Source organism: Gossypium hirsutum, chromosome D02 (assembly GCF_007990345.1).
Source record: "Gossypium hirsutum isolate 1008001.06 chromosome D02, Gossypium_hirsutum_v2.1, whole genome shotgun sequence".
NCBI classification, from domain to species: domain Eukaryota; kingdom Viridiplantae; phylum Streptophyta; class Magnoliopsida; order Malvales; family Malvaceae; genus Gossypium; species Gossypium hirsutum.
Window position 1 is genome coordinate 69770778 of NC_053438.1, and position 19739 is coordinate 69790516.

A 19739-nucleotide genomic window follows, 5' to 3' on the forward strand; every position below is an offset into this window, starting at 1 on the left:
AATATGATCAGAACCTATTTATGAGTTGAGGATGGGCTATGGGTAATTTTAGGCATTCTGTAAAAAAAAAAACAAATATGATCAGAACCTATAATAAGATTGTTAAAAAAAATCTTCTATTAAAAATTGGTCCACATAGAACAATTGAATTTAAATTTTGAAATCGAATAAAGAAAGAGATTAAATTTTAAATATATTTGATTGTTTGTTTAACTTAAAGAAATTTATAAAAATCCCAAAAACTCGTTACTTTTAAATAAAATCTAACAAATAATTTATAAATAAAATCTAAAAGCTTCCTATTGCATTCTTGTCAACTTGAAGAAGTCGTCTAATTTGTTTGCAATTTATTTAGATAAAAATGTAAATTTGTTGGGTTTTCAAATTTTCTAACTTGAATTTTAGAATTTTTTGGTATTATTTTTAAAATTTTTAGATACATATTTTTTTTTATAATTTATAGTTTATTTTATATTTTAAATATTTTATAAGTACCGAATTGAGAGAATGTGTCAAGTTCCGGGGGCTAAATGAATATTTGAGCTTTATAATTATAATTAAATATAAAAACATATAATATTATTTATATAAACAATAATTTATTTTATAACTTTTCGCAATATATAATAATCATTTAATTATATGTGTTTGAGGATCACATTCTTTAAATGTGTAAATATTGAGGATTAAATGTGTTAATATGCCAATTAGAAAAATTCCACGTCACTTTTGCGTATAGCTTTAACGGGTGACTTAAATTTTAAATTGAGGAAAGTTAATGACTTTAATCCCTAATTTCTAAAACCCTAATTGGCCTACCCTTTCTCTCTGCAACTCAGCATATCGTCATTCGAATTTGTACACTCATTTTTGCAACATCGTCTTTACCATAACATTTATATGTATGTTCAGGTATGATTATCCGAGCTTTCTTCTTGCTTTCTTCTTTTTCCCCTTTTGTTTACATTCAATTTAGAACACTGGGTAGTTAAATGATTTTATTAATGCTTTTGCATTTAGTTTAATGATGGGGTCATTCTCAGAATACAATTTTATTGGATTGAGAAAAAAAGTGAAGATTATGTTTCCATTTCACCACTTAATATATTCACAATTATCTGTAACTTGAATTTTCTAATTAGATATCATAGGGGAACCATAGAATTTATATTGGGTTACTGTTTGTTAGAATTGTGTGACCCAAATTCTAAGAGATTGCTTGCAAGTCAAGTTAAACAAAAATATATTTTCTTTATAGAAGATTTAGTATTTATTAGTATAATATATTTAGCATTTATTAGTATAGTTTATTTGACTTACTAATTTAGCCTATAAATAGGCTCCTTTACAATCTTAAAATTGAGAGACACCCATTAGATTAGAACTCATAACACATTCAGAGAATTTTGTGTTTACGTTTGAGGGTTCTTTGTTTTTCGGGTTCAGTTTTTATCTCCATCTTTTGTACTCTTCATTCTTTTGCCATTATAGTAAAATTATCTTTGCCCGTGGTTTTTTATCCTCTTTTGAGGGGTTTTTCCACGTTAAATTTGTGTGTTCATCTTCTCAATTTCTTCTACTATTTTTACTTGTTCGTTGCTTATTCGGGACGATCCTAACACTGTTCTTCTGTAAAAGGAGTCGGAAATCTCTCAACAAATATATATCTAATTAAACCGCATAGGAGAAGTTTTCGAAGTGTTAGTTTGCTCAGAGCCAGTGGACCCTTCACCATGTCTGGTAATGTCCTTGGTCTGGGTTTTGTCTCCAGACTCCATCGAGAACCATGCGGGATTTGCGGAGTGGGGGTGCCTTGTCTGATTGTGCTGATAACCTGATCAAGTGAATCCCGTGCGGCTCTCGATGGAATCAGGAGACAAAACCTCGAGCTGGGACAATACTAGACGTGTTGAGGGGTTTGCTGGCTTTGGGTGAGCGACACTTCAGAGACTTCTGTAAAAGGAGTCAGAAATCTCTCAACAAATATATATCTAATTAAACTGCATAGGTAACAGGTTGAACAATTTTTTTTTGTTGATAGCTACTGGTGTTTGTGTCTTGTAATTGCTAGACTTAGGCTATATTTTATGTTTCTAAATCTTTTCCCAATTTGCAGTATGCCTTATGCATTATCTATTTTACTCAGATTGGTGTCCACCTACAGAAGTAGGCATGTTTCCGAAAGTTTGCCTTTGTTTCAAGCTCGTCGCACCTTGTTTTCAACATCCGTGAATGCTCTTCAACGCACATCAGATGAAGGCGGTGACAAGAGGATTGATTTCGACCGTCTATTCAAATCCTGCAACCGGTTGCACCTTGCCAAGCTCCTCCATGCCCTTGTTGTTGTTGCGGGGAAAGCTCGAAGCATCTTTTTTTCTGCCAAGCTTGTTAATGTTTATGCCTACCTTGGCGATGTCTCGTTCTCGCGCCGCACATTTGATCAAATACCCAACAAAGATGTTTATACCTGGAATTCAATGGTTTCTGCTTATGTACGCACGGGTCATTTTCGGGAAGCTGTAGATTGTTTCTACCAGTTTTTCTTGACATCTGGTCTTCGACCTGATTTCTACACTTTTGCTCCCGTGCTAAAAGCTTGTAAAAATCCACTCGATGGGATGAGGATACATTGCTTGGTACTAAAACTGGGCTTTGAATGGGATGTCTTTGTCACCGCTTCCTTGGTTCACATGTATACCCGATTCAGAGCTTTAGGCAATGCTCGTAAATTATTTGATGATATGCCAGTACGAGATATGGGTTCTTGGAATGCAATGATTTCTGGATACTGTCAAAACAGCAATGCTGCGGAGGCATTAGATGTTTTGAATGAGATGAGATCAGAAGGGGTACTGATGGATCCGGTTACTATAGTTAGCATTCTTCCTATTTGTGCACAGTTAGACGATATTTTAAATGGAATGTCGATTCATGTATATTCTATAAAACGTGGGTTGGAGTATGATTTGTTCGTATCTAATGCTTTGATTAACATGTACGCGAAATTTGGTGAGTTGGCAAATGCGCAGAAGGTTCTCGATAACATGGTAGTAAGGGATGTGGTCTCTTGGAACTCGATAATTGCTGCTTACGAGCAGAATGATGATCCGAACAGGGCGCTAGCTTTATTCTACGACATGCAACTAACTGGAATTAGTTCTGATTACCTGACGCTGGTGAGTGTAACATCTATCGTTGCTCAATTAGGTGATTCTTGGAATGGTAAGTCCGTCCATGGATTTGTCATGAGGAGAGGTTGGATTCTGAAAGATGTCATCTCCGGAAATTCAGTGGTGGACATGTACAGTAAACTTGGTGATATGAGTTCTGCACGTGCAGTTTTTGAAGCCCTTCCGGTTAAAGACGTGGTATCTTGGAACACTTTAATCACCGGTTACACTCAAAATGGTTTGGCAAGCGAGGCAATCGAAGTATTCGACATGATGCAAAAGGAAATAGCACCAAATCAAGCGACTTGGGTCAGCATTTTACCCGCTTATTCCAATATAGGCGCCTTGCGACAAGGGATGCGGGTTCACGGACTGTTGGTTAAGTCATCGCTCTATTTGGATATCTTTGTCGGAACCTGCCTAATCGACATGTATGGGAAATGTGGGAAATTAGATGATGCTATGTCCTTGTTCTATGAAGTACCGAAAATGACATCTGTCCCCTGGAATGCCGTAATATCTTGTCACGGAATTCATGGGCATGCTGAGAAAGCTCTAAAACTATTTAGAGAAATGCGAGAAGAGAGAGTGAAGCCGGACCATGTAACTTTTGTGTCACTGCTCTCAGCTTGTAGCCATTCGGGTTTAGTTGAAGCGGGTCAGTGGTGCTTTAATGTGATGCGGGAAGAATACGGGATTGAGCCTATTTTGAAGCATTATGGTTGCATGGTAGATATGTTCGGTCGAGCTGGGCATCTAGAGAAGGCATATAATTTTATAAAAGACATGCCTGTAAAACCCGATGCATCTGTTTGGGGTGCCCTTCTTGGTGCTTGTAGAATACATGGAAACATTGATTTGGGCGCTTTTGCATCTGAACGTTTGTTTGAAGTGGATTCCGAGAATGTCGGGTACTATGTTCTGATGTCTAACATTTATGCGAATATTGGGAAATGGGAAGGAGTAGATAAAGTAAGAACACTAGCCAGAGATATGGGATTGAGGAAAACTCCTGGATGGAGCTCGATTGAGGCGAATAACAAGGTCGATGTCTTTTATACCGGAAATCAAAGCCATCCGAAATGCGGGGAGATATACAAGGAGTTGAGGAATTTGAATGCTAAAATGAAAAGTCTAGGCCATGTTCCAGACTACAGTTTTGTTTTGCAGGATGTCGAAGAAGACGAGAAGGAGCATATCCTTATGAGTCATAGCGAGAGATTGGCGATTGCATTCGGGATTATCAGCACCCCTCCTAAAACTCCTATTCGAATATTCAAGAACCTGAGAGTTTGCGGTGATTGTCACAATGCAACCAAGTACATATCCAAAATCACCGAGAGAGAGATCATCGTACGGGATTCCAACCGTTTTCATCATTTCAAAGACGGGGTTTGCTCTTGCCGTGACTATTGGTAAACATGAGTTCAAGAAAGTACACTCTATAAAGCTTAAGCAGTTGAGCCGGAACTTGGATTGATTATCATTAAACCATTCTTCCGGCACGAGTTGCACTGTATCAGACAACAAGATGTACTTATTCAAATCTGCTTTACCGAGAGAGACCATCAAGCCTGATTCGAACCATTTTTCGTCATCATGAAAATGGGGTTGGCTCTTTATATGCTCAGGCAGTTGAACCGGAGCTTGGATTGATTACCGGTGAACCATACTTTCAGCATGATGTACCCATTCAAATCTGCAAACCGATATGACTTAATAGAAAAGCTCATCATTTTTGCCATTCTCTAAAAGTCTAATTACTCTTTGCTTTCTTTCAACATGTCTGATTAATGTATTTTATATTTATATAAATTTTGATACAGAAATAATTTGTATTAGGTTAAAATTCTGGTCGGGTTGGTTGGAATGGGAACTAGCCGGAGTATTGGTCCAGAAGACATGATCCAAGAATCGGTATGGATTGGTTGAACCCAACAAAAAGCTCATTGAATTGGATTTTTAATAAATTTTATGAAATTTTTAATGATTAATTAATTGAACCGGTCGAATTAGTTGGACTAATAAACTTGTGGCCTGACCGGTGGTCGAATCAGTCTAATGCTAAAAACATTTGTTAAAATATGTCATAAGTCCTTGTAGTTTTTGTAAATTTAGAAGTTAGTTTTACTTTTCAGATTTCAAAATTTAAGTCCAACTGTTAATATTGTTAAAATTATTTTGTTAAATTAATTCAGGTATATTGTATCGTCATTTTTTAGTTACATGGCAACAAGTGAGTATATATATTTTTATCGCATCAACCGATTTTAAAAAATATATATAACAATGTTAATAATTGGATTTAAATTTTGAAATTTGAAAAGTAGAGATTAAATTTTTAGAAATAAAAGTACAGATATTAAATTTTAAATTTATGAAAAGTACAAAGACTTGTGACATATTTTAACTTTTGTATTATATAAATTTTGAGATATTCTTGTACTATAGTTTTTTTTTTGGTGATTTTAGTCTTTGCGCGGTAAATTGATCATTTTTAATTGATTAAAATTTTTAATTAATCAACATATATGTATAATTTGTAAATTTAGTCCTTATATTTTTTTTTTAAATTTGAAATCTTAATCTTGTTTCAAATAGTATGTCTGATTTGTCAAACTTTGCTATTAGTCTCATATTATACGTAAGTTGCAAATTTATTACATATTCTTCAATTTGATCATTTTTAATTTTTATACATTTTGAATTTTAAAATTTCAATCTTGATTCAAACTTTTATTTGTTAAATTCATTAATTAAAATGACGTGATTTTTTATAATTATATGTAGAAATAATATAATATATTTATCGCATAAGATTTTGGAAATAACACAATTTAACTTAACAGAATATAACGATTACCAAATTTTGAAAAGTAAAAAAAAAAAGACTAAAAATAATCAAAATTAAGCACAAAGATTAAATCCGTAACTTACACAGTGCATAGACTAATAACAGAATTCGTTTTACTTTTTTGAAAAGTGTATTTTTTAATCTTGTTGTCAACTCTTTTCAATTTTTCTTTTTACAATTCTTCAAAGTTAAAAATGACAAAGTGGAATAAGATAATAACAGAGGGACTAAATCTACAAAAAACACATAAGAGAGATACTTTTTATAGAATTTGACTTTAATATTGTGAGGTGTAGAGGTGGAAGGGAAATGACAAGGGGTCCATGTGCTTATCTGGACTATGCTTCATGCCAACATGGAAACAGGGAGAAAAAAGATCATTCACAGTTTGACTTCATTAGTCCTCACAAGTCTTCATAATTGCCAGCTCAGCCCTTTTGACAATAAACAGCCAAAATCCACTTTTCTTCATGATTTTTTTAATTATTATTTTTTTAATTTCATATGAATATTTTTATGAGGGTTAAACAACTTATTAATCATCAGATCAGACCCTTGTGGTAAGGTAAGGCTTGTCTCAAGTCAACTATTAATAAGTTTGTATTTGGAATTGGTTTAACTACGAAATTGGCCTCCAAATCATATATATTTTTCGTTTAGGTACTTAAAGTTTTCATTCTACTTTAAAATTGGATGACAGTCTAATAAAAACGTGACATGTGTCATGTTATTATTCTTCGATATCGTATCATGAGATGAGATGAAACAAAATTAACAATTTAAATATCACTTTTGACAAAAAAAAACTTAAGTGAAAAATGCGTTATAATTTCAAGTCAATTTTTTATTTAGACCATTGATAATTAACAACATCTAGAACCATTAAAATAGGAAAAAAATAATTTTAATAATAACATAATTAATTATGAATTTCGTGCGAACTAAATTTTGGCATTGTTGATTAAGGGTGGATTCTTTGGATCCTTAAACATTCAAGTTTAAGTCTTACTATGTGTAATTACGATATGTGGATTTCTAATCCAAATATGTGTCTATGCCTTGAATGAATTTATCCAATTTTTTTCGGTTCTTATTATGTCGTGCTTTGTTCCACGTCTTAGTTCTCTACACTCGTATTTATTTGTAAAATAGAAACTTTCAAAACAAAATTATGGATTCCATTTTTAAAATATTGGGAAGTTGTCTCTACTTGGGTATAAAGTTGGGTCGGGTTAGGCCATTGTATGGTATTAAAACAATCTTGCTTAAGGTCATCCTTGTCCAAAAATAATGTCTTAAAGTTTTATCGAGTCCATCCATATTTGTAAAGGATAAACGCAAACCAATTTAGAATTGGCTACAATTTAAAAATTAATTTAAATTATTTTTAATCTACTATTTAATAAATTTATATGAATTTTACTTTTATTACTTTTAAATATAATATATTTTTTAATGTTTACATTATAGTATTATATATTATAACTTTAATTTTTATGTGTTATTGTAATAAAATAAAACACTACGTTCCAATATTCAACGGATTGATTTGGGCTGGAGCCTTGAACGTTATAGTCCAAGTTTGGCACATATTTTACACAACCTAATTTTATTGCCTATACTCTTCCAAATATTGAACAATACTTCTCATTTGGGCAGATATCCCAATCCTTAAAACAAGCGTACTAGGTTTTTATGTTTTATGAAAATTGAAAATTTAGCTCGATTAGTAGGGGAGGAAACATAATTTTTTTTTGTGAGGGGCCAAAACTAAGTTATATATTTTTATAAGAACTAAAATCAATTTCACCTATATATTAGTTTACATCTTCATAGTTTTTAGAATGAATAAATCAAAATTTTCTCATTTTTGAGAGGTCAAATTGTAAATTTACCATATACTATTCATAATTTAATAAAATTGAAAAAGATCTAAAGGAGAATTTTCCATTTTAGGGAGCCAAGCCCTATTTGCCCCGTTGCCGCCCTACTAATTAGGTAACATTATTAAACCTTATTATTAAATCATTAACATAAAAATCAATCGTTCAACAATTTATAAGCAAAAAACGAACAAAAAAATCAACAGTTTAATAATTTATATGCAACAAATTAACCAAAAAAACAATAATTTAAGTTCTTGTGTTTACATTACAAACATGTAAATTTATTTTCCAAATCTTGTAAAATAAAAAAAAATCTAATTAAATATTAAAAATCTACAAATATTATCCTATCAGTAAATTTTCCAAAATTATGAAAACTAAAATAATAAAAAAACTAAAATTTACACAAATATTGAAATGAGTATGTTTTTGTCATTTAAGTAAAAAAAATTTAATTTTATCCTTAAATTATTCGAATATTTTTATTTAAGTAAGTGAATTAAAATATTAATTTTATTTAACCACGGAAGTTAGATGAGATGACAAGGGTCCAAGGATGTAGTTATGGGGCTGGTAGGGCCTAACTCCTTAAATTAGTAAAGGTAAAATTGCACTTTAGTTCTACTAAAAATGATAAAAATTTGATTTAATCATTTAAAAATTATAAAGATATAGGCTAGTAAAATAGTGAAATTGTATTTTTGTTATTGTAAAATTTACAATTTAATTTCGACCTCCCTAAAAATTTTTTTGCCTTCGCCCCTGCAAGGGTCTCTCTTACTTTAACTAGTGGTCGATGGTTCAATCCTCGTCCTAGGTATAAAGTAACTTTAATACTCATGGTCAGCATCTACCCCTTAATGGGTCCACAAAATGCGAGGGATACATTAAAAAATAAAAAAATATATTAAATTTTATTTTCAAATATTGGAATTCACGTTATGTAATTAAGATAGGTATTTAAACTTGAAAAATAAGCTGACCCGAATTATTTAAACCCAATGAAACTTTAAACCGTCCCACACGAAACAAGAATTTAATAAATTTATAAATAATTCACAAACTAACTATTAATTGACAGCTTTACCCATGTGCCCATTAATGATTAATGAAACTTCTATAATTTTGTGTGGACCCACTTTTGACCCACCGTACCTCCCATTTTTTTTATTTTACAGATTTAGTCCTTCTACAGTTTTTTTATTCAATTGTATAAAAAATATTGTGAAGTATATATGATATCATCACATGTTACAAGAAATAAGTCGTGTTAAATTATTTGACAAAATTAACGAAAAAAAGGATGGCATTAGCATGATTGTTGGAACCAAATGGTTCGGTTGGTTGAATCGAGAATCAGTAGCCTAAAATTGAATTGGTTTTAAATTAGTTTAAATATTTTAAAATTTATGAAATAAATGTTTATCTTTCTATTATCATTAATTTGCATTTATTATTTTTCCTTATTTACATATTTTTTAAAATAAAAAATAAGGGATAGGAAATGATACAATTATAGTAGAAAGATTAAATTCGTTAAAAATATATAATACAGGGACCTTTTAGAAATTTGACCAAAATTATTAAACAAACCAAACCATATCTGTGTATGACCGTGTATATATAGATACAGATACTCACACTTTGGAGAAACGTACTAAATACTTTGGAGAAACGTCCCAAATTTTCCTTCTTCATCCCCCCCAACCGACCTCCAAAAAACCATAGCCGCCGTTAAAACAGTGGCTTGTGACGGCGCTGCTGAACTCATGCCGAAACGTTACCGTCCTCCGCCTCCACCACCTCCTCAACTACAACCACGGCCTTTATACAAGCAACGTTCGTGGTCTCCCGACGTGGAACGAGACGAGGCGTGGCTGAGACGGAAGGAAAGCCACGGCCACAGCCACAGCCACGGCCTCCGCCGATCTCAGAGCTTCTCAAACGATGATTTGGAAGAGCTCAAAGGCTGCATCGAGTTAGGTTTCGGTTTCGAACCCGACTCGCCTGAATTGGATCCGAAGTTATCCGATACTTTACCCGCTCTGCCGTTCTACTGTGCCGTCAACCGTCAGTACAGCTGTAGATTGTCGAGGACTTCGTCGGCATCTTCGATAGGATCTTTCAGTGGCGCTGGCAGCACAAACACCATAATTGATCAAGGTCAGTTTTAAATTTAAAATAATTTTAAAATTTTCTTACTAAATTGAAATTAACCGTATTAAAATCAGGTCCTTGATTGTTTTATTTGAATTTCTTGATATAGGCGATGATCCTCAAACGGTAAAGACTAGGTTGCGACAATGGGCGCAGGTGGTGGCTTGCTCGGTGCAGCAAATTTCAGGGAATCCAAATTGATTTGCCGTTGGAGGTTTTCTAGTATAAAAAGGATAATGGAATTTGATGTAATTAATTACATTTTCATTTAGGTTTATATAATTTATGAATTTCAATTTTTTTTTGTAATATATGATTTTCATTCCATTGTAATATAAATTTTGATCATTGCTTTTGGTGGTTTTGGACAATATTTGCCTTATCATTTCATTGTAATCTAATTTTACTTATATATTAATATTAATCATTTTAATGATTATATATTTTAAAATAAAAATAATAAAAAAATTATTTACATGAAAATTTTGTATCAAACTACATGGTTGATATAAAAACTTTGGTTTTGAAATATTTGTAATCTCTCATTTTAAAAAAATCATTTTAAATTTAATCACGTAAAATTTGACGTGGCATTTAATTTAATATTTTTAATAACAAAATGATTTAAATGATATAATTTTGATAATTTAGGACGTAATTAAAATATTTTAAATTTTAAGAATTAATTTAAAATAAAAATGATGCTGGTGCAATTAACTATATTTGTTGAATTACGTTTTATGTGAAGTTTTATAACGTCGAAATTTGAAGGTATTAATGTAGGGACCAAAATATTTACGATATGATACAGAGATTTTTGGTTAAATATATTCATGAACTTAGTAACGTGAATTTGGATTCTAAAATAGGAATATTTTTTTTGAGGGTCTAAAATGGTAATATTGAAACATGGAAAAAGAAAAACTTGTCAAATACTATAAGTGACGCATTTTGAAAATAAAAAGGAAAAAAAATTCTTTATTAAGGAATTAGAAAATATAACTAATTAAAATATTCCTTGCCTAAGTTCGATTCCTTATCCTCACCTGTCAAGTAATTGAGTTTGTTTAAATACTGATGGGTCAGTTAGAGATGGAAAAGGTTTTGCGGTTGCGGAAGGAATTGCTTGTGATCAAAATGGAAAATGGATGCTTGGCTATAACAGATACTCGAGGAATTGATCTGTGTTGGATGCAGAATTATGGGGTATATTGGATGGTATGGCTATCTTGATCGATCGGGGTTATGTTAATATCTTAATTCAATCTAATAATCTTGAGGCAACTAAAATCATTCAAGAGTATTCTTCCGAGGGTTCCAATCTACGTTAATCAGAAGAATTCATCAACTTTTACTATAGTTCGGACAATGGAGCACATGTCACGTATCTAGTGAGGATAATTAGGATGCTGATAACCTTATCAAGCTAGTCCAAGATAGACGTCATGGTTTAAGAGTGTTTGAAGTATCCCCATTGGAGGGGAAGGTTTAGTTTTTGTAACTTGTTCGCTTAACGTATTTATCCATAAAAAAAAATGGTTGATTGAGTCTCAGCTTGATTGTCATCGGCATTGTTGCCAGTGCAAGAGGACATGGATTCGAGTACGTTGAAGCGTATTATTCTCTTATTTAAGGGTTTTGGGAAGGGCTATGGGTAATTCTAAGCATTGTATCATAAAGAACATACATGATAAGAACCTATAATGAAATTAATGTTAAAAAAAGTGATAATTTTAAAAAAATAGTTTTGTTAACTTTAATTTAATAGCAAAAGCAACAAATCCAAGTTCCTTCTCTTTGTAAAAAAAATTTATTATTTTAGTGAATTGATATATTCTATTCTATTCTATTAAAAAAGAGAAGTGTCGATTTACCCGTTTTAAGACCGAAAGATAATTAGGGAACACAGGATGACTGTTTAGTGCATTAGGGTTTTGAGTGGAGTGCAGTACTCCTACTAAGTGATATATTGGGTATTTATAAGAGAGGTAAGAGTCCTATGGAAGGCCTAACCAGGTCCAAATTGACAGGGATATAACAAAATACTTTAAGGCAAGCTACACCTAATGTCATAAAATTATTAGTAAGTTTATATTTCAATCACTGAACTATTCAAACTTTTTCATTTAAGTCATTAAATTATTCAAAAGTTATTATTTAAGTCTTTGGGTTATTAAGCCTTTTTTTTCTAATATAAAAAAATTCGGCTAGCAAGCTCTAAGCGACGATTAGATGATAATACGATGGATAATTACCCATCAACGAGTAGAATTAACATACCTTATATCCAAATCGACATGACGGTCAATATTGAAGATTGGAGAAGTAGTGGGTTTTAGTTGTTTAATTTAAAAATTTTATATGAAAAGATTAAAATACAATAACACTTTTATAATAATATTTATTGCTTTCTTGAAAAAATAATTTGAGTCGATGTTTGTTTAACTCCTGACATCAAATTAGTCAAAAAAGTTATATATTATTTTATAAATAAATAAAATAATTTAAACTAGTGCTTAAAAAATCTTCTAAACTATCACCTCTAAAAAAAATCATATATTATTTTTTAAAATACCAACATTTAAATGATAGATTTATGACACCTATAACACGAGTGAAAAAAAATTACGTAACAAATATATTTATTAATAATTTACATAAAAAAACCAAATAATGCTTTAGCTGAAATAGTAAAGTTAAAGGTTTTATATGCATTGTGTTTTTCCATTATGAGTAATTTTTATTGATTTATAAACAAAATATAAAAAGATATAAATGCCCTCATGATAATTTAACTTATTTTATAAAATGAATGGTTTTTTAGTAATTTCGTAAATAAGTTGAGACTCGATTGATGTGTGACACCAACTTAATCAGAGGCTTCATTGTAGTATAGATAAATATATAACTTTTACATACATTGTTTTATCCCACGTTGTGAATGTCACGTAATCTAATACTTCTGCCAACAACAGAAAGGAGAAAGCGATTAAAAATTCGGTGTTAGCATTTAAAGTTCAAAGTTCAAATCTCGACAATAACATTCCTTCTCTCAATTTTAATGTCCCACAAAACCAGGGACGAATTTAAGAGGGGCAGGCAGTGGCCTGACCCTCCCAAAATGAAAATCATGCAAATTATTTTTTATAAATAATAAAAATTTAAGTTAATATATAGTAAAATTATACTTTAATTTGGCTCAAAAAATAAAATATATTATGTTTAATCCTTTAAAAAATGATTAAATAAGAAATTTTTTTAAATATTTATAATTCAATTCTGGCTTTTACTAAAAATAAATTTTGGGTTCGCCTTTATTAAAAATGATATACATTTTAAGGTTTTTAAATAATAAAATAAATTATATTTAATACACTAATAATATATAACATAATATAATATCAGTAAATTAGACGAATATTTAAAAACTAAATTCACTTTTCACTTTTTTACTATGTATAATTAACTATCAAAATTGACTATCAATTAATTGGTCTAATCGATTTAATTAAAATATTATTAAATAAATTATAAAAATAAAAATTCAATTTAACTAATCCGTATTGATATGTAGGTCAATCCACACAACCTCTTTCTATATATTGCAATAAAATATTATTTAATAGACAGTTGCTTGTCACCTAATATTCCAATATGCACTTCTTTCTCTTGGGATTCGGAAGAATAAATATCTGGTTGACAATTGCCGAAGATATTAAAGATGACGTGGCACCTATCTGATGTATTGACACGTGTAAAAAAGTCGCCATTTGGAGCCTTCATCGGCCCAACACCATCGCTATCTCGTTCCCTCGCGATTTTTTCCCCGCTATAAATTGAAAACCAATTTTCTTTTTCCCTTTCAATTTAAAAACAAATTCCACCTTTTTTGTTTTATAAAAAAAGAAAATAAGTAAGTTGACTCGGACGAACTGAGAGCGTCAGAGATTCTACCGCAAATGCAAGACTGGTAATCTTCCTTTCTAGTTGAATTTTATTTTTCATTTCAGCTATTGCTTTGCATGTGTTATTCTCAGGTTATAAATTTTAGTAGTTAGCTTTTAGTGATATGACATTGTGACTGCAGATTTTATTTTTTTGCGGCAATTGTTAAGGTTCTATTTTCAGTTTGAAAATCATATTAGGAAAAGATAAAGAGAAGAGAAGATCTATTTATTGAAGGATTTAGCTGATTTTTGTGTTTTTAATTGCTGAAAGAATGAAGATTATATAGTAAGTGTCTTTATAACCTTTAGTTTGCGCATCTATTTATATTCTGGAATAGTAGGTCACACAGGCTGTAGAGCACTTTTGAGTTGCTTTAAAATTTGAAAGCTACTGATCTTTTACTGAGAATCTCAGTTTTTATAATGCCAAATAGTTTTGTAATTAAATGGAATTTCGTATGTGAAATCTTAACTAATATATTTGTTTAGCACACATTACTGCTTGTTGTTTTTTGCTTTTTGGCCAACTACTGAATATTTGAATTATTTACTGGATCCTACTCTTTAAATGCCAATCATCAAGCAAAATCTTGATGTGTAGTTGTGGTGATAATTTTTTTTGGAAATAACCACTGAAATATTATAATATGGATAATCATAGTGGATTATCTTGTTAATTTGGATTTGCTTTTTCTTTCTAAATGTAAATTGAATTTCTAATTATTTTAGTTGTGAAGAAAGTTTTAGGGTTCTATTTCTCACTTTATCTAGATAGAATTGGCTGCAATTTTGTTCAAGATTGGTCACTGATAGTTTTTGAATGGTATAATTTTTTCTTTTCTTGTTCTTTATGCTTCAGAAACTTTTTCAAAGTTTAGACAGTAGCTGTTTACCATTGGACGAGTCCACAAATACAATGGTGGATTCGGAGCAAAGGTTGAGTGGATAATCTATTCCGGATTCTTGTTTATATGCCATCAATCTTGAAGATATATGCTGATTGCTGAGGTTAAAATTCAAGGGCTTTTTTTGTGTGTGTGTGTGGAAAGGCTATGCATTATTCTGCTTGCCAATACTAAGCATTTAAATACAAATAGTGTATTAAGACAACCTTAATGGAAGAAGAGTGTTCGCTTGGATTTAATGATTATTAAATTGTCTTACTTGATATTTCTTTTATCAGTTCCCCTCATTGCTGTGTCTATGGATCATTATACTACGAAGCTATGGCACCAGATAGTCAAAAGAAATTCCTGCCTGAACTACTCATGTGGTCTTCTTCCTGTTTTCCGTTTTGGCCCTATCTTGCTTTCCAAGTCTCATTTGAATGAGGTGTCTCCATTAATAAATGCAACTCTCAATATTCTTTCTTCTCTATTGGAATTCCTTCTCAATCTGCCCAGACAGCCTCTCTTTCTACACCATGTGAACTTGATTCCTGAACACAGCCATTCCTCACCACTCTTCAACATGGCAGCAAGGTCTCTGTCACTGGCAGCACTCACACGACCACTTTGAAAGCTTTCATACATCATTCTAGGGTCATGGAGTTGATTATTCTCTTGAGAAAGAATTACACAAATATTTTTAATGATCACAAAAATATAGTTCTCTCTCAACATTTTCAGAACGCGATAACTCCCTCATTGCGAGTATGATATCATCACTTCCTTAATTCATTTAGTAAGGGATTCTTCTGGAGGTGATTAGGTTCCTTATTAAATTGCCTTGCTTATTAATTCTTCACTTGCTATCAATGTATATTTTCCTTGAACAACTTCAATACTGGATTCCTTCAGTTAGTATTACAACTTTCTCTTGCACTAGCTAGCCTCCCAACCTAGGCTTAATTATTTGTTCAGCACCTTATTCATCTGTTTGCTAATGATAAATCTATCTGAGAAATCCAAAAAGGTGAGGACAATTGGGTAAAACCTAGCAGAATGATTCTTCAGCTGATTGAAGTCACTTTGGATTGGATGGTAAGTTAAAGAATGTCCTCTTGTTGTAGGAATCTCTTTGTTCTTTATTAGTTAAGCTTACTTAAATTATTAGATTTTTTCTCTGCCAATATTTGTTGTTTGCTTTTCTCTTTATAGCTATAGCTCTCTTTTCCTTGTGTGTTTAGCTCTAACGTTCTCCTTTGTTGTTTTAATTTTTAACTCTGCAGGATCAAACTATGGTTTGGACAAATGAGAAGCAAATGCAACTCTTATCTTGATTTCTTAGAAGCATCATTTCTTAAGCAGTTGCATAGTTCTACGAATTTGCATGGCTCTCACTGAGAAGAGAAAACGTGGGAGCCTTGTGCAACCCCACAACTTCCAGCAAAAGGTCATAGATTTTCCCATCAGGTCGGACCCTTAATCTGCTTATTATCTTCACATGTTGTTTTTATTTCAATTAATTGCTTTGTGCAATAACTTATATAGTTATCTTGTCAGATTTTGGTTCTACAAGATGACTGCAGACCGAAAGATAAACTATCAGAGTAATGACCCTTTGTTCGGCAGCACCCGCTGATTCTTGTGATATCATGGGATGTTCACGGTTACATCACTTACACCTGCAGGCAAAAGCAGCTCAACTACATTTCCTCTTCCGAGAGAAATTGTGGTGCCCAATGATGGAATCTACATCTACTCAAGAAGTAATACAACTCACTAATCAGCAAGTAGTTCAGGGCAGCATCCCATATATCAATTCTGCAATCACAGCTTGGGTAGCTGTACTGCTGGTAAATCTAATTAGGCTTCAATCTGCTGGTATATATATATCTTCTCTTTATTCATTTCTAATACAAGTTTCAGTATTCCATGCTAACTGAACTCGTGTATACTTTTGAACTTATGTGTGAACTTTGCCATGAACATTCATCATTTTCCTGATTACTGTGGAATATATTTAGATAAGAATGATTAGAGTTTTAATTTATTAATTTTTGCTTAGTTTTAGTATTTGATCTTTCATAGAGGTGTCAGATCAGAACTTGGTGGATGAAGACCAAGGAAAAAAGACCAGCAATATCCGGTGCAAAAAGCTTGAAGATGATGGCAGTTCTCGATGCTTCGAGCCACGGTCAAGTAAAACTTTAACTTTTTGCCTGCCACTTCATTTTTATGTAAAAAAATTGTAAGTTTGTTTGAGACAATGTTTTACATTACATGTTTGTATACCTCACATTTATTTATCATCCATGAACTGAAACTCTTCTTCAGGTGAAAAGTGGGTACAATAGACAACTCAATCTTCAATAAAACATATGCAAAAGGAGAGAAGAAGAAACTGGTGTGGAAGGGGAGCTGCCCTGAGAGCTCTGTCTACTCATACATGTTGCCCGGTATAGCCGTTCACAATCGCAATTGCCTAAAATAAACTCTTCAAGCCAGTTCTTTCGTTTGGCTTCAAAAGCACTCTTTAGAAGTATTTTGCCAGTTTTGAATGGCAAAAACTCTTGTTTAGCATTGTTTTTGCTGCAAAAACAATTACTTTTGAACAGTCAAAAGCAATGCTAAATACGGACACTCCCTCATACTTTGATCCCTACTAACCCTTCAGATATTCCACTAAACAGGGCCAAAGTAAAAGGCTGTTTAGGTTTTTCTTTTATACAACTCTTATTACTATCAATAACTTTTCTAAACTCTTAACTTGGAAGAAAATATGCAGTTCAGTGCGCGCAAGTGATGGCCGTAACTAAGTTATTGAGCGTTAAGGCTCAATCGATTGTTCAGCTTAGCTTAGCAATAATTGGGATTCAAACATTAAATTTTTTTAACCCTTCTCACATAAGTCCTTTTCTTCCTCTACCTTTACTTCTTTTTTCAACCAAAAACAATTCTTGCAGTTCCAAACTCTTATAGTATTCATTGTTTCAACTTGTGGAACAACATCTATCCCAGTTGTTTTCCTTTTCTATTGGTTTCCTTGCCTCAAGCATTGCCATCTACTTTCATCTTCCACCCCTAAAAATATGCTGTTGATATCGCCAGCATCGATGGAGGTGGATGCTGGAAGTTTAGACCCTGGTCCAAGAGTGGATCAAGAGCAATGTTGTTGGAATTGGTCACTTGGGCTAGGGAACGACTGGTGTGCTGGTTGATATTAGATTGGGTTTTGAGCAGTCAGGCTGGGAATTGATTGGCGTGTCGGGCTGAGAGTCGACTGGTGTGCCGGTTGATATTAGATTGGGTTTTGAGCAAACCGCTAGAAATCGCCATTGAATCATCAAAAAACCAATTGAACAACTTTTTTTAAATATTTTTCCAACTTATTAGTCCAAAAATCCAGCATAAAACCAAAAATTGGGTTGGATTTTACCGCTTTTGTGTTAATCAATTTTATAGAAATTTCCCCTATTTTTATGAGTTCTTTTAAAAAAAATTAGATCAAACAGTTTAGTTAATTACCGATCTTTTTCTTATTCTTAAAATGTTTAGGGAAGTAATCGCCTTCGATAAAATTTGAACATTGAGATAATAACTCTCGTTGGGTCAAGTTTTGTGAATGAAAGAAAATAATATTAGTAGATTTAAGGATTTGAACTAATCCGATTTTAAGTATAGATAAAAACTTCCCATAAAGATGGAAGGAAGGATTGAAGTTAGAAAGGTTGATATCATGAAAATGTAATTAAAGAAAGAGTCATTGCATGTCACAGGTTTCGAAAAGAGCTAATGAACCATTCATCATATGGGAATATTTGGCAAGATTCGAATCTAGGTAGACCTTGATTGTTGGGAAAGTTTTAAAAGGGTTAAAGTAAAAGTATTTTGGAGTATTTGTGGTGAGAGTTGAATTGTAATATCTTCATTTACTAAAATAATTTGACAAATTGGTATTTATACATTAGATCAAATAGGAAGTTAGTATTTTGTTAAAAAATCTTTCGTTTTTATTATTAAAAACTAGTTCTTGTATATTAATATGTTGCATGTAATTATCTTATCAATCTAGTTAGTTTTTAACTGTATAAATGAATAAGATTTTTTTTTGATGTAACGGATATAGATTATCTTATTTATTTTCTGAATAGGAAATATAAAATATAATCCGATTGTCAAGGTGTTCATAGTATTTTTATTATTACATCTGTTAGTGTAATTTTCTTCTGTCAATGGTGACAACAAGATTCATGATGGGACTGGAAACTATCAAATAGTGCAACCACAGGTGCCCTAATCGATACGTATCTCTCGTTTGTTACAAGGAAAGATGGAAAGCATGAATCGATACGTAGCTCTGGTTTGTGACAAGGAAATATGGAAAGCATGGGTCAGCCGATGTTAAAACAAAGACAACGGTGGGCAAATTCAGGGATTGGTGTTGCCTGATTTGCTTGGGAATGGGATTTAATATAGTGACTTCACAATCATTATTATATATGTATATATTCATTTTTATGGGGTTTTTAAAATATTTCCCGTCATATTGTATTAATATTTATTACATCAATAATTATGAAATATATCATTACGCCCACATCAAAAGATATAGTAAGGAGGTTCGATTTTCTAATTGTTGCCCAATTAGAATTGATGAATTCTTCAATTGGTTGATATTGTTTTAAGTTAAGTTGGGATTTTGTTTCACTTAGTTGAGTGGTGGGCATATACGCTTATAGTTGTAATTTAAGGGGCACAAGTTCAGATCTTGTTATGCACGGATGATTATTTCTTTTTAATAGGTGACTATGTGTTATTTACGGTATGATTTAATTTGACCT

The 19739-nt window shown here is 31.9% G+C and overlaps 3 protein-coding genes across 9 annotated transcripts; all 3 read left to right on the top strand.

Annotated features, from left to right (window-relative positions):
* Positions 1-767: 767 nt before the first annotated feature.
* Positions 768-4914, top strand: LOC107908902 (pentatricopeptide repeat-containing protein At4g33990). 2 transcript variants are annotated; one of them, XM_016836194.2, is made up of 2 exons: positions 768-912; positions 2147-4914. In XM_016836194.2, exons 1-2 carry the CDS (start codon positions 905-907, stop codon positions 4587-4589), a joined length of 2451 nt encoding a protein of 816 aa, XP_016691683.1. In that variant the 5' UTR covers positions 768-904; the 3' UTR covers positions 4590-4914. The 2 variants fall into 2 exon arrangements, with proteins under 2 accessions (XP_016691683.1, XP_040945133.1); XM_041089199.1 differs by having other exon boundaries at positions 789-902.
* Positions 4915-9553: 4639 nt separating this feature from the next.
* Positions 9554-10438, top strand: LOC107908904 (uncharacterized). Its single transcript, XM_016836195.2, has 2 exons — positions 9554-10073; positions 10177-10438. The coding sequence occupies exons 1-2, from the start codon at positions 9680-9682 to the stop codon at positions 10266-10268; spliced, it is 486 nt and encodes a 161-aa protein (XP_016691684.1). The 5' UTR covers positions 9554-9679; the 3' UTR covers positions 10269-10438.
* Positions 10439-13911: 3473 nt separating this feature from the next.
* Positions 13912-17623, top strand: LOC107908905 (uncharacterized). 6 transcript variants are annotated; one of them, XR_005910576.1, is made up of 7 exons: positions 13942-14037; positions 14874-15996; positions 16185-16368; positions 16459-16505; positions 16587-16751; positions 16987-17097; positions 17233-17623. XR_005910576.1 is itself a non-coding variant. In XM_016836196.2 (5 exons), exons 3-5 carry the CDS (start codon positions 16509-16511, stop codon positions 17269-17271), a joined length of 393 nt encoding a protein of 130 aa, XP_016691685.1. In that variant the 5' UTR covers positions 13912-14037; positions 16185-16368; positions 16459-16508; the 3' UTR covers positions 17272-17623. The 6 variants fall into 6 exon arrangements, 1 of the variants encoding a protein (XP_016691685.1); XR_001687121.2 differs by having other exon boundaries at positions 14874-15022; positions 15198-15996; positions 16459-16751; XR_001687122.2 differs by having other exon boundaries at positions 16459-16751; positions 16987-17146.
* Positions 17624-19739: the final 2116 nt, after the last annotated feature.

Coding starts and splice junctions, on each gene's coding strand:
- LOC107908904 (XM_016836195.2), top strand. CDS start 9,680: ATGCCGAAACGTTACCGTCCTCCGCCTCCACCACCTCCTCAACTACAA. Junction 10,074..10,176: donor AAACACCATAATTGATCAAG/GTCAGTTTTAAA, acceptor TTCTTGATATAG/GCGATGATCCTCAAACGGTA.
- LOC107908905 (XM_016836196.2), top strand. CDS start 16,509: ATGACCCTTTGTTCGGCAGCACCCGCTGATTCTTGTGATATCATGGGA. Junction 16,752..16,986: donor CTTGGGTAGCTGTACTGCTG/GTAAATCTAATT, acceptor GATCTTTCATAG/AGGTGTCAGATCAGAACTTG. Junction 17,098..17,232: donor ATGCTTCGAGCCACGGTCAA/GTAAAACTTTAA, acceptor ACTCTTCTTCAG/GTGAAAAGTGGGTACAATAG.